A 12,227-nucleotide genomic window follows, 5' to 3' on the forward strand; every position below is an offset into this window, starting at 1 on the left:
GTAAAGATAAATTTACTTCTTTGTAAAATGAATTATGAGGACAACTCTCTCAATCTATCTCACATGCACCCACACCCATATTTTATTTTTATTTTTATTTTTTGTTCAAAATCCACACCCATCTTCATACCCAACCCACCAAACAAAACGAAATCAACATCTTTCTCTCCATACGTTCTTCAAAATTAGGAACCAGAAGAAAACCTAAACTTGCAAACTCATAACCCCAATTTTATTTTCAGTCACACATAATCCAATTGTTTTTCTTTCTTCTCTAACTCTAAAGCTTAAGTAGTCCCATAATTACATCGACTTTGAGCTTTTGGGCAACTCTAAAACTGACAAAAACACATGGCCATTTCCTTTTCTTCCTTTGTCTATTTCTTTCCTTTTAATTTCAAACTCAAATAACACCTCTATTGCAGTCTTTGAAATTAAAAATAAAATAAAGCAAATGTATTTTTATTTTCAGGAACAAATAGAGTAATCAATGTGAATTTTTTTTTTTTTTTGGTGGGTGATAAGAAGGTGAGTGTTTTTTTTTCATTGGCAGGAGAAGGAGAGTTTTTCTTTGGTTGAAGGAGAGTTAAATGTTTGTAAGGTCATGGTGTTGTTGACTATTGGGTTTTCGCCAGAGGAGAAGGTTGGGGTGGGGGACTGTGATTAAGGTGGGGATAGGCTAATTGAAGAATTTTTTTAATAGATTTTTTTTTTTATTGTAATAGCAAATATGGAAATACAATTAAAGGGTATTTTAGGAATAATGGTGGGTGAAAAGATAGGTTTGTGTTTATTCAAGTTTATAGGGTAGGTGAGAAAATAAGGTGGGTGGAGAAATAGGACAAGGGGGTGGAAAGAGTGCTGTTATTTCCACCCACCCTGTACTATTTCCTCACTCACTTTATCTTCCCATCCACCATGTAAATTTGAAAAAAATAAAATCCTATCTTTCCACCCATCATTATTCCTAAAATACCATTTAATTATTAATTCAAGAAAATTCTCTTTGCTAATCTATTAGGGATCCAGATCCTTTGCTTTGGTTTTTCTCATAATTAAAACATACAATATATTTTCCTTAAAACATAAATTAATTCCTTCTCTCATTCATTATTTGGCGTCTTTTTTTTTAATTTAGGAGTTTTTTTCCTTTTTAATTCTTATGAAATTGAGTTTTTATTTTAGGGTTGAGGTTTTTTCCTTAAGTCCTTAAAAGTCATTTTGCAAATGGGTAAATTTATATATAAAATTTTGAAGATAAGGTGGGTGAGAAAATAAGACAGGTGAATGGAAATAGCAGCACTCTTAAATTAATTGTGATTTGGTTCAATTTAATCCAAAAGTGCATGTGTGGGTTTTAGTGTAAAAATGGAACTAAACTTGTCAAATTTATTTAATTTAGGCGGTTTTAACGGTCAGGACGGTTGTTTGCCATCGTTGTCTCCTCCCTTAAAAAGCACCTTCCAGAAAGAATCCACATATTAATGTTACATAGAATAGAAATAAATATAGCAGGAGTAAAGAGCGAGACTAATAAATAAAGGGTAATGCTAGCAACCTTCTCTCTAAACTTCTCTTTTGGACCTTCTTCATTCTTCTCAAGACAAATGTCAATTTCCTTACACTTAAAACAATGTCATTAATGCATCATACAAACTAGTTTTTGTTTTCCAAATTTACTCTTATTGAATGTATTAATTTTTTTTTTAATAACAAGCTACTTTTTTTTTACAACTTTCTTACCACCTTGTTAACAAAATTAAATAAGAAAATAAAAACTAAAGTTTTTTTTCCCAAAGAGAATGTGTGTTTTGTTAAAATCAAAATAAAGATGATAACAACATCTTGAAACAAACTTTATTTTAAATATATATATATATGACGTTTTTCTTTTTTTATTTACTATTATTTAATTTTTAATAATGTGCTAAAGAAGTTGTAACAAAATTTGGATAAATTGAAGGAAATATAAAAGCCAATACATTTTAAAGTGGTAAACTTGGAAAACCAAAACTAACTTGTGTGATACATTAATGACATTGTTTTAAGTGTAAGGAAAATGACACTTGTCATGAGGAGAAGGGAGAAGGTTCAAAGAAGGTTAGAGAGAAGGTTCTAGCATACCTCGTAAATAAAAGAGGAAGTTTGAAAAAAATAAAAAAAAAGTGAGAACCAACCATGACGTGTTACTTAAACATCTTGGCGCCGTCTGTGTCTCCCTTGTGATAGTGATAGTTGTCGTGAAACCCTACGACGTTCTGAAAATCTTCACTTGCATTATTTATTAGTTAGCTTAAACCCTAAACCCACACAGAGATTCACAGAGTGATCCGAAACGACGATGTTGGGCGTTATAAGGCGAAGAGTCGTTTCTGGAGCCTCCTCTGCTTCGGTAATAAAATCCCATTACACATATTCCTATTTTTCTTTCTTCTTCTTCCTTTCTTGTTCTTTTTAAAATTTGAAAAATATTTCGTCAAAATATATTCTGCAAGCTTTATTTGTGAGATTTGTTTCAGATTCTGGGGCAGTCATTGCACTCAATCCGACCCATTGCAAGCTCTGAGGTCCCTTCTAAACTATTTTGGATTTCCCCCCTTTCATTATAATATAAAAATTATATATATATATATATATAAATAAAATATATTGTGTCCTTTTGTGATGTTACACGGTGTGCATGGCTCTGTTTATTATAAAATGAATTGGGTTTTGCTTGCTAGCTTATATCATCAATGTGGAATTTGGAAATATGGGTCTTGTTTTTTTAGTGTGCATTATGTCATATGTTTGTTGCAATTTTTGATTTCCATGTACATGGGAACAGATTCCTCTTCAACCCAGAGGAGGATTGGGTCGGGTCCGGAGCTTTTCTCACCTCATTTTTGCAGGTAAGTTTAATTAGCTCAATAATTGATCTTATGTACGTATGGTTTTGTTCGTTTAGTTCAATCAGTGTATCGGATTTTTGTATTTCAGGTTCCTCGCCTTGTATCAAGAAAACCAGGTTAGTGACGCCATTTTGTTGCTTCTCTTTATTCTGTTTTACTGGATAATTACCAACTAGTGTTTTGAGAATTGAGGGTAATGTTATACTGTTTACTACAGAATTACATTATGCTCTGCTTCAAATGAGACGGATTTCTTCTCAGTGCCAATCTGGTTCGATGTAGTGCGTAAATCAGCATGATTAGGAATTTGTATTTGTTTGCTGATATAGTCAAGTCAAATGTGTTGTGTGTTGATGTGCATAAATGATTGATAATGGTATGAAGCTAGTGAGCGCTCTTCAGGCAAGAACCTATAGTATGGGCTGCACCTATTTGAATTTACAGTTAGGGCAGGACCATTTGGGTGCCTATTGGCTTCTCCCATCTCTATATATATCTACAATCTCTGTTTGTCACCTTGGCCTGAATTGTAGACCAACATGTCAATTTCAATTCATTAACATGACACAATTTTAGTGAAGGAGTGAGCTAAAGTCATTTTCCTCTTTTTATTTGAGTTTTATTGTAAATTGATGTTTCCTTTACTCCAATTAACTTTTCTTTGTAAGGAAAAAAAAAAAAAAAGAATGATAATTCTCATGGCTTTACTGTTGTACAGGAATGTTGGCGTTGTTATTCAACCAGAGCCCATCAGGCAAATGTGGAGCAGGCCCTTTTCTTCAGAGACTGGTGTGATATCTTCTTCTCGCCCATCAATTTAACTGAATTATATTATAACCGTCTGTATGCCGTTTATTGTTGAAGTATACATGCCCTGTTCCTTAAGCACATTTTTGGAGCTTTCTTCATGTTTAAAGCAGTCTGTGTATTTAATAGTTTATCTTTGTCGAACACAAGCTCCCGCACATACACACTTTCACAAGCAAACAAGTTTAGAGCATTGATGAGCCTGAGGTTGAGATTTGTCTCAGGGTAGTTGTAGTTTTTTCACCATTTCACTAGTAGAAGTAGGGGTGGTTTCATTTGTAAGATTCATAATGGGGGAATAGTACAGAATCCTGGAGTGATTTATCTGAAACTGGTTATCTTCTAAATTTGTACAATTTATGGTACCTTGGAAAGTATTATGATTGATAATTTGTATTGGTGTCTTCCCGGTATATGTGTTGTGTTCTCAGAATATTTGAGTTCATATGGGGAAATTAATGTTTTTGGTGTCTGGTTTCTTTCTTTCACTCTCTCTGCTGACATTTAACTTTTGGTTGCTTGTGTGATGAAGGGGATTTCATTGATGCGGTTGTCCCTCATATGGGTGAATCTATTACTGATGGCACTTTGGCGAAATTTTTGAAGAGTAAGCTCTGGCAGATATTCTGTCAAATATTCATAATGTTCAATTGTTTATTTGGTCTGATTCTGACTGATTGTATCATATTTTTCTGCAGACCCTGGCGATCGTGTTGAAGTTGATGAACCAATTGCTCAAATTGAAACAGATAAGGTTCTAGCATAAAGCTCTATTTGATTTTTTTTTTTATGGAAGCTTTATGCAGTTGCAAACAGGATTGTTAACCCCCATTTGTCAGGAATCAGGAGTTGGATTTTAATTCTGTGTTAATTTTTCATCAGGTGACAATTGATGTTGCTAGTCCTCATTCCGGTGTGATCCAAAAGGTAATAGGTTTTGCAGTCCCCCCCTCTCCCATCCCCTTATAGATTAATGTGCCCCAGTAACTTTGGGGCTCTTTTCTAGTTATGGACTGGTTTCTGAATGTTTTAGTCTGCCTGCATGTTTACTTCAATTGTGGCAGTTTGTGGCCAATGAAGGGGATACTGTTGAACCAGGTACCAAGATTGCTGTTATCTCAAAATCTGTTGATGGTGTAGACCATGTTGGTCCATCTGAGAAGACATCTGACAGAGCTGCTGCTCAATCATCTCCCCGGGTTGAAAATATTGACAAGAAGAAAGAACCTAAAGTTGAAACTACACCTGTTACTGAGAAGCCTAAACCTCACTCTCCACCACCTTCTAAACCCTCTGCTAGAGAACCACAGCTTTCCCCCAAGGAAAGAGAAAGAAGAGTAAGTCTTCTATGATGTTTTAATACCTTTTTGGCCTTAATAATAAAAAATCTTTATAAGCAATTTGTATTGTAGTCTTTTATTATATTTTTTTAATAATTTGGAACCTCATGCTTGCAGATTCCTATGACAAGGCTCCGGAAACGGGTTGCTACGAGATTGAAAGATTCACAAAACACATTTGCAATGCTGACGACATTCAATGAAGTTGATATGTAAGTTCAAACCAATTATCCTTCAGCCTATGTCATGTTTCTGTTTTCACGTTTTTGGGATTAATTCATTTAGGTAACTCAAATTGTTCTTTTTAGTGTTATCCTATATATATATATATGAGATCTTTTCTTCCCTCACTGATTTGCTGCTTGTGATAGGACAAATTTGATGAAGCTTCGTTCTGACTACAAGGATGCATTTGTTGAGAAGCATGGAGTCAAGTTGGGGCTTATGTCTGGATTTATAAAAGTATGCAATACATAATACATGTAGAATGCTAATATGAAACAGACTAAAATGTTGCATGCATGTGTGTACTTATAAATCTTTATTTGTTTCTGTTAACAGGCTGCTGTCAGTGGACTCCAAAATCAGCCTATTATTAATGCAGTCATTGATGGGGATGATATCATATATAGAGATTACATAGATATAAGCATAGCCGTTGGTACTCCAAAGGTTTGGCCATGATTCTTTTGATTTATTTACCTAGTATGTTCATCTAGACGAATTGCAGACTTAGATGTCAAAAGCGCCGTTTGTATGTAAAAGGTTTTTTAATGTTTTGTTTTTTCCCTCTTTGATAATCGATATTTGCATTTGGAACATTGGTTTAACATTATTCTAATCTGTAAAGATCCCATCGAGAAATATAGTTTTGGATTTTTAAGAAAGAGTGAAAAATGCCATACTGTTGCTTTTAATATTCATATGAGCTCAATATGCTTGACCAGGATCTAGTTGTTTGTTTCATCCATTTGACCTTATACCTTAGTTGGCAGGGCCACATCATTATTGTTGAGGACCCATTTTAGTTTTTAGTTTTTAGTTTTTTATACCTCAGGAGTTGATAACTTTTTGCAAAGTACATATTTTTCATGGTTATTAAGTTCTGATATGAGTATTAACATAGTAGACTGAATAGTGATTGTAAAATAAAATGCATTTTCATTGCTACTGTAAATTTCCCTCAATTTAATTTCCTTGCAGGGCCTTGTTGTGCCAGTTATTCGCAATGCCGATAAGATGAATTTTGCTGAGATAGAGAAGGAGATGAACACCCTTGCAAAGAAGGCAAACAATGGATCTATATCAATTGATGAGATGGCTGGAGGTTCATTCACTATATCAAATGGTGGAGTTTATGGAAGCCTTATAAGTACCCCCATCATCAACCCCCCTCAGGTCTGGTGCTTTTCTGACACAATTAACTTGAACTTTTATCATCTTATTTCAACAAATGGAACTTCATTTTTTAGGTAGACAACAATATTGAAAACTCAATGTTTTAGAATGCTGGTTCATCCATTTTATTAGTCTGGGAAGCCGGAAATAGATACCTAAGATATTTGAAAGAGATTCATACATGACTATAGGCATTTAGGCCAAATGGCATCTCATTAGTAGGGCGTCGATGTTGAGGTTCAGGTTCAATACCTGCTCTGGGTTTGTGAGTTATTTTCTGAAACTACAAAATGTAAAAATGAAAAGAAATCTCACGCAAGTGATTTATTTTTTGGCAGTCGGCAATCTTGGGTATGCACTCAATAGTTACCCGTCCAATGGTTGTGGGAGGTGACATCGTTCCGCGGCCAATGATGTACATTGCTCTTACCTATGACCATAGGTTGATTGATGGAAGAGAGGCAGTTTTCTTCTTGCGTCGTATTAAAGATGTTGTTGAGGATCCTCGGAGGCTTCTCCTCGACATATGAAGCACCTCATCGGCAGTGGTACATGATTTCATTCGGGGGTTTTTCGAGAATCAAATATACTTAAGGAAAATAAATACGTAATAGGTCAATTTTGTAGGATCTGATTTGTTAGTTGAGACCCTATTGGCGGGGTTCTTCAATTGCGGCTGGTTGAGAGAGAGCTTGTCAGGTTGAGTCTTCCGATTTTTGTAGTTGATCGGCCTAGTTCTTGTTTTGTGCTACTGTGAATCATAGGGAATTGTTCCCGAGTGAAATACCTTCCAACTTTCACATCTTTGCGTGGAAAACATCTTATTCAAAAGTATCTGATGACATTAGATCATAATAAATTCTTAAATCTTATTTTGGCCGGCGATTCAAATCGGTTGTTTTGTTGGTCATGTCCATCTACTCATACTACTGCAATGCCGTAGCATATTGTAATTTATTGAATTGGGTTTGAGCTCTTTCCGAATGGCCGTAAGGTAAAACACAAGACTGCAGAAAAAGGGCAGGCTGGCCTAAGAGTATTCAGCTTCTTTTTAATATCGTGTGTGCAGTTTCTTTCTGAAATGGAAATTTTAATGCACCAATCGAATTGAGGCTAAAATATGAAAAGCCAACACCTTTTTTTAATTTTTTTTTATTGAAGAAAAATAGTTAAGCAATGTCATTATTTAATAACTGTTTAAAGAATAGTTCTGTTAATTTGTGCACCAAAATGTTAGGAACGATTTTTTGGATCAAAATTCCCGTTTTAGTTTAGAAGCTGATGTACAAATTTAAGGGCCACCTGCACGGGGAGGGGGTTTTTTCACATACGCACTATTAAAGTGTCATGGGGATTTGAACTTAAGTTCATTGGTTTGTAAGTCAATACTATTTTTCACTGAGCTAGATCCTATTGGCGACAAACTCATAATTGTATGCATGACAAGTGATGATTGCAAGTTTTCTCCAGCGGTAGACAGCAAACAATCCGAGCCACGAAGTTATTTTGCTTGCAATATATGCTTACCGACCAAAGAACAAGAAGCATGTGATACTGTATACATGTCACTGTAATTGCTGAGACTGCAGCTTCTTGCTGATTTTCTTTTTCCTTATTAAATTACACTTCACAACGCAAGGTTGAAGTTTGGTTACCTTGATGGATATCCTGTTATCCTTGTTCGGGAGGTGAGATTGGACTGAGCTGGATACTAGTTCGAAGTTCATGTTCGGTACCCTAAAACTAGTGTGATATGTAACAACTAAGTTGGAATGACAGCAACTGCTGCAATCATGGCTGGACTTGCAGCTGTGAGTGGATCTGGAGCACCCATTTTGGCTCTCAATCTCTCTTATAGTCTCCTATATATGGCTGTCACTTGGATTTTGTTGGTGATGAATAAGATCCAACCTTCTCAGCTAGCAGAGGAGTAGAGAAATGCTTCAAGGCATTTTAAGAGGCTTCATGAAGAGATCAAAACCACTCTGGCTTTAAATACCCCAACATTAAAGATTGTTTTTTCAGCATATAAAGTGGTAGCAAATAAACATACCTGGAAATCGATGGATGAGCAGAAATGGGATTGTAAGGAAGACGATTCTAAGAAAAAAAGGAGGAAGAAGCTGAATTCTTGAAGTTCCTTGCCTTGAGAGACGAAGAAGAGCAGACTGTTAAGATTGCAAACACCGTGGAAGACAATTGGTTTTTTCAGAGAACGAAATAAAATTCAAAGCCTGAAAATTTAAATCAAATTGGAATTGGTGTCAGTCGGTGTAAGGGAAAGTGTCAACTTTCGTCATGGATATAAACAGCAGTTTCAGGTATATATAAAATTTGTTCATTCAAAACAAAATCTTAGATAAAAATCTTGGAACTTTGAGCTTTTAATCTTTATGCTGATACGTATTCCAGAATTCAATGAAGCTCCTCCTCATGATCGTCTTCCCCTGTTTTGCAGCAGAGTGTCTCTACAAGATATGGTGGTATGTCTTGGGAGCAACCGAATTACCATAATATGGGAACATATATTTGAGCAACACCCTTTAGTGCACTTTGGAGCTGTGTTCATGGCAGTATCTCATTCAAATTAATATATTGTCATTTTTGTTTCCTGGTCATGGTGCAGTTATGTTCCATTAGCCTAGTTACTAGTCTCTTCATCCGCCTGCGAAGTGCAACCAAAAAAACACACGAAGCACAGTCAATAACGGGGCTTGTTGTAAAGTGGCATGTCTGCGCCACAATACAGTCTTTTGATTACACAGAAAGTGAGACTCCAATGGCTCTGATTTCTTCAGCTCAAGTGTTTCCTTTTGGTGCTGATATGGAATCAGAAGACGAAGAAGGGGTAGAAGATGACGATTAGGACAACACCAAGCTGGATCTACACTCACACAATCTCATTCCAGAAAAGACAAGCTCTAGGTTGTACTAGAAAGAGATCATCGTCTTCATTTTTGGACTTCTTTTTTTGGTACTGATAGTGTGTGGTCGCTGTTGCAGTGAAGAATCGGGAGAATAATAGAGCAGGGATCACATTGTTACAGTGGTTAGAATGTGGCTTCACTCTATTTTTGAAATTCAACTGGCCCTTCTGCTCTGGCTACGTAAGTCCTAATTTTTCCTTTTTTCTTTTAATTTTTCATTACAGGATAGTTATAATATCAAGCAATGTAGATTTTGGTGAGTGAAACTTGTAAGGAAAATGGATACGGCTTAACTGCTTCTTAGTTGGGAGCAGAGACTAAATCAAGTTTAAGAAAAAAAAAAAGGAAAATAAGGAGAAATGATAGCATTCTTTTACTATATAAATTTTGGATGCACAAAAGGAATCAAACACTAACTAATTTTCTGCACATCACAAAACATCTGTCTTGCAGCTAATCCTTCTCCCAAGTTTTATTTCATACCATCATCATGCACACCCTTCAGAACAGAGGAACTCTGCACATCACAATAGTAAAAAGAACACATTAGTCTAACTAAATCATAAATATCATATGAACCAAAATCTACATGATATTCTTACATACATAAAAAGAACACAGGGAGAGAGAGAGAGAGAGAGAGAGAAATTACTTGCTGCAGTCGACGCTGGGGTCAAGAGGTACAGGAACGGAGACCTTGCAGTATTCGGGGATGGCCTTTAGTCTGGCTGGGTCAATCTTCATGCCAGCTGCAGCTGTTTTCAAGCATTCACAGAGGCTCCTGCGGATTTCAGTGGAGGTAGCCTCAGAAGCAAGGGTTTGGACACCAGCACAACAAGGAACGGCAGGGCTGCCTGGGCCAGAACCCACCAAGTATGGCTCACAGGGCATCAAAGTCATCAGGGCCTCTTGGCATGTGATCCCATTTGCCGGAAATGCATTGTTCAAAACCATAACCACCAACCCAAAAACTATCAGAGACCAACCCATCAGCTTCATCTCCATACTCTCTCTTTCTCAACAAAGGGAAGAGAAAAACACAAAATTAAGCAATATAAAAACTGCTTGCTTGTAGGATATTGTAAAACCTCAACTCACTGTGGCTTATAGCATAAGATGCATGCCTCTCTTTATAGGGCAGGCACCACCACTTTTTTGGTAACTCATTAATTGTGCGGTCGAGATTTTTTTGATTCTTCCTAAGGGCCCCAACCTTCCTTAAACTAATATTTTTTATGCTTAATTACACAATTGCCCAAAAAAATTTCGGTCAAAACCATAGTATAAAATATCGATAATATCGACAAAATATCGAGGATATTATTGTTTTTTTGGATCACAGATATTTCAGAACGTATCCATACACATATTGTATAAATATCGATAATATCGACAATAATATCGAAAAATATTGATGTCGATAATTTCGCTCACACTTCAACAATATTTTGTCAAATATCGCCATAATATCGTTATAATATCGAAAATATCGATGTAATGAAAAAAAGGGAAAAAAAAATAAATATACAAGCAAAAGGGATTCAAACCCTTGCCATTTCACTCCTCCAGCACCTTAACCACCATGTTGTTTACGTTTTTGTGATAATGTGCTAATATGTATATTTATGTTGTTTTGTTTTTAACTGTTTTTGCAAGAATCATATTTTCACATAAGAATGTGAGTCTTTGACCTTTCCTTTTGGGATGGAATCGAGCGGCTCATGGAAAGAATCCGAGATCCAATCTTCAAATGATTTTGCTTATGTACAACGTCAATTAATCTCGGATCCATATAAACATCCTCCAAAGTTTCAATAAAAATTTCCAAGTTTTTCTTACAATTTCCGTGGTTTTTATTCAATTTTTATTGATATCGATAATATCCCGATTTTCCATCGAAATTTTCGTATTTTTAGACTACCGATATTTCCGATACTATCGATATTTTAGACCTTGGTCAAAACCCACTTTGCCCCCAGAAGCCAAATCTCAAAAAAGTAGGATACGTGGACACGACAATTAAAAAAATATTAATTTATAATAATACTTATAAATATATTTTAAAAAATAAAATATTGATGTTCATACTACAATTTCACAATACCCATATATTGTGAAATTCAAGCTTTACAATCCTTTCAACTGTAGTGTATTAATTTTATATCAATTATAATTGAATTAACACATTAGTTGACTCATATCCAGAGATTGTTGATCGTGTATAGGGAGTGTCTTGACGGTGGACACGACGTTGACCATTGGACACGGGTGTCCAATTAGTGTTCGACACTTGGGCTTAGTGGAGTGTCCGTGCAACTTAGCTTTCATCCATTGATTGAGGTTTGGTGACCCACTTTGCCTCCTGCCATCAACTCCATCCACAATTTTGTTAAATTTGATGACGTGGCATGGGCTTTATGGTAATTTTATCCATGTTGCCAAATAGGACCCACTGTTTTGTTGAAGTGGATGCCACATAAAAATCAATAAAATATTTTATTTTAAGAAAAATTAACAAATAGAAAATATATATATATATAATTACTTCTCTCTCCCTCTTTTTTTCTCTGTACCCAACGATCCCTTCCCTTACCAACCCTTGGGGTAGTGATTGTTGCTCCAACCCCACCTACCAACTACTCCCCTTCCTCTAAGAGCATCGCCAGCGCCATACCCAAATGGGGAAAGGCTCTGGCGAGCCTAAGACACCTCAGCAGATCCTGGTTTCATGGTGGGTGGCAAATTCAGCCCAATCCGTCATAATGACGCAACCCAAAAAATAATAATAAAATAATAATAAAAGAAAAAAATACCAAAAATTTGAATTTTTAAATAAATACAGGCATATTCTTTACTTCCTACAC

General features: G+C 35.7%; 2 protein-coding genes and 1 pseudogene across 2 annotated transcripts; 2 read left to right on the forward strand and 1 right to left on the reverse strand.

Moving 5' to 3' along the window:
• The first annotated feature begins 2,207 nt into the window (after positions 1-2,207).
• LOC103326427 (dihydrolipoyllysine-residue succinyltransferase component of 2-oxoglutarate dehydrogenase complex 1, mitochondrial-like) lies at positions 2,208-7,327 on the forward strand. The gene is made up of 14 exons (XM_008228643.3): positions 2,208-2,392; positions 2,520-2,567; positions 2,828-2,891; positions 2,980-3,007; positions 3,610-3,680; positions 4,231-4,305; positions 4,397-4,452; positions 4,581-4,625; positions 4,763-5,035; positions 5,156-5,250; positions 5,410-5,500; positions 5,600-5,710; positions 6,242-6,436; positions 6,775-7,327. The coding sequence occupies exons 1-14, from the start codon at positions 2,342-2,344 to the stop codon at positions 6,964-6,966; spliced, it is 1,395 nt and encodes a 464-aa protein (XP_008226865.2). The 5' UTR covers positions 2,208-2,341; the 3' UTR covers positions 6,967-7,327.
• Positions 7,328-8,208: 881 nt separating this feature from the next.
• LOC148918914 (uncharacterized) lies at positions 8,209-9,592 on the forward strand (annotated as a pseudogene).
• Positions 9,593-9,713: 121 nt separating this feature from the next.
• On the reverse strand, positions 9,714-10,478 carry LOC103326495 (non-specific lipid-transfer protein AP10-like). The gene is made up of 2 exons (XM_008228728.3): positions 10,016-10,478; positions 9,714-9,880 (listed from the first exon to the last, which is right to left on the reverse strand). Exons 1-2 carry the CDS (start codon positions 10,366-10,368, stop codon positions 9,865-9,867), a joined length of 369 nt encoding a protein of 122 aa, XP_008226950.3. The 5' UTR covers positions 10,369-10,478; the 3' UTR covers positions 9,714-9,864.
• Between the last annotated feature and the right edge of the window lie 1,749 nt (positions 10,479-12,227).

The sequence above is a fragment of the Prunus mume genome, linkage group LG3 (genome assembly GCF_029339155.1).
Source record: "Prunus mume cultivar Tortuosa linkage group LG3, ASM2933915v1, whole genome shotgun sequence".
NCBI lineage: Eukaryota > Viridiplantae > Streptophyta > Magnoliopsida > Rosales > Rosaceae > Prunus > Prunus mume.

Bases quoted from the DNA above. Each gene is read 5' to 3' on its own strand.
- LOC103326427 (XM_008228643.3), top strand. From the start codon at position 2,342: ATGTTGGGCGTTATAAGGCGAAGAGTCGTTTCTGGAGCCTCCTCTGCT. The intron at 2,892-2,979 runs GTAAGTTTAATT...TTTGTATTTCAG, and splicing joins TTCTCACCTCATTTTTGCAG to GTTCCTCGCCTTGTATCAAG. The intron at 4,306-4,396 runs GTAAGCTCTGGC...ATTTTTCTGCAG, and splicing joins TTTGGCGAAATTTTTGAAGA to ACCCTGGCGATCGTGTTGAA.
- LOC103326495 (XM_008228728.3), bottom strand. From the start codon at position 10,368: ATGGAGATGAAGCTGATGGGTTGGTCTCTGATAGTTTTTGGGTTGGTG.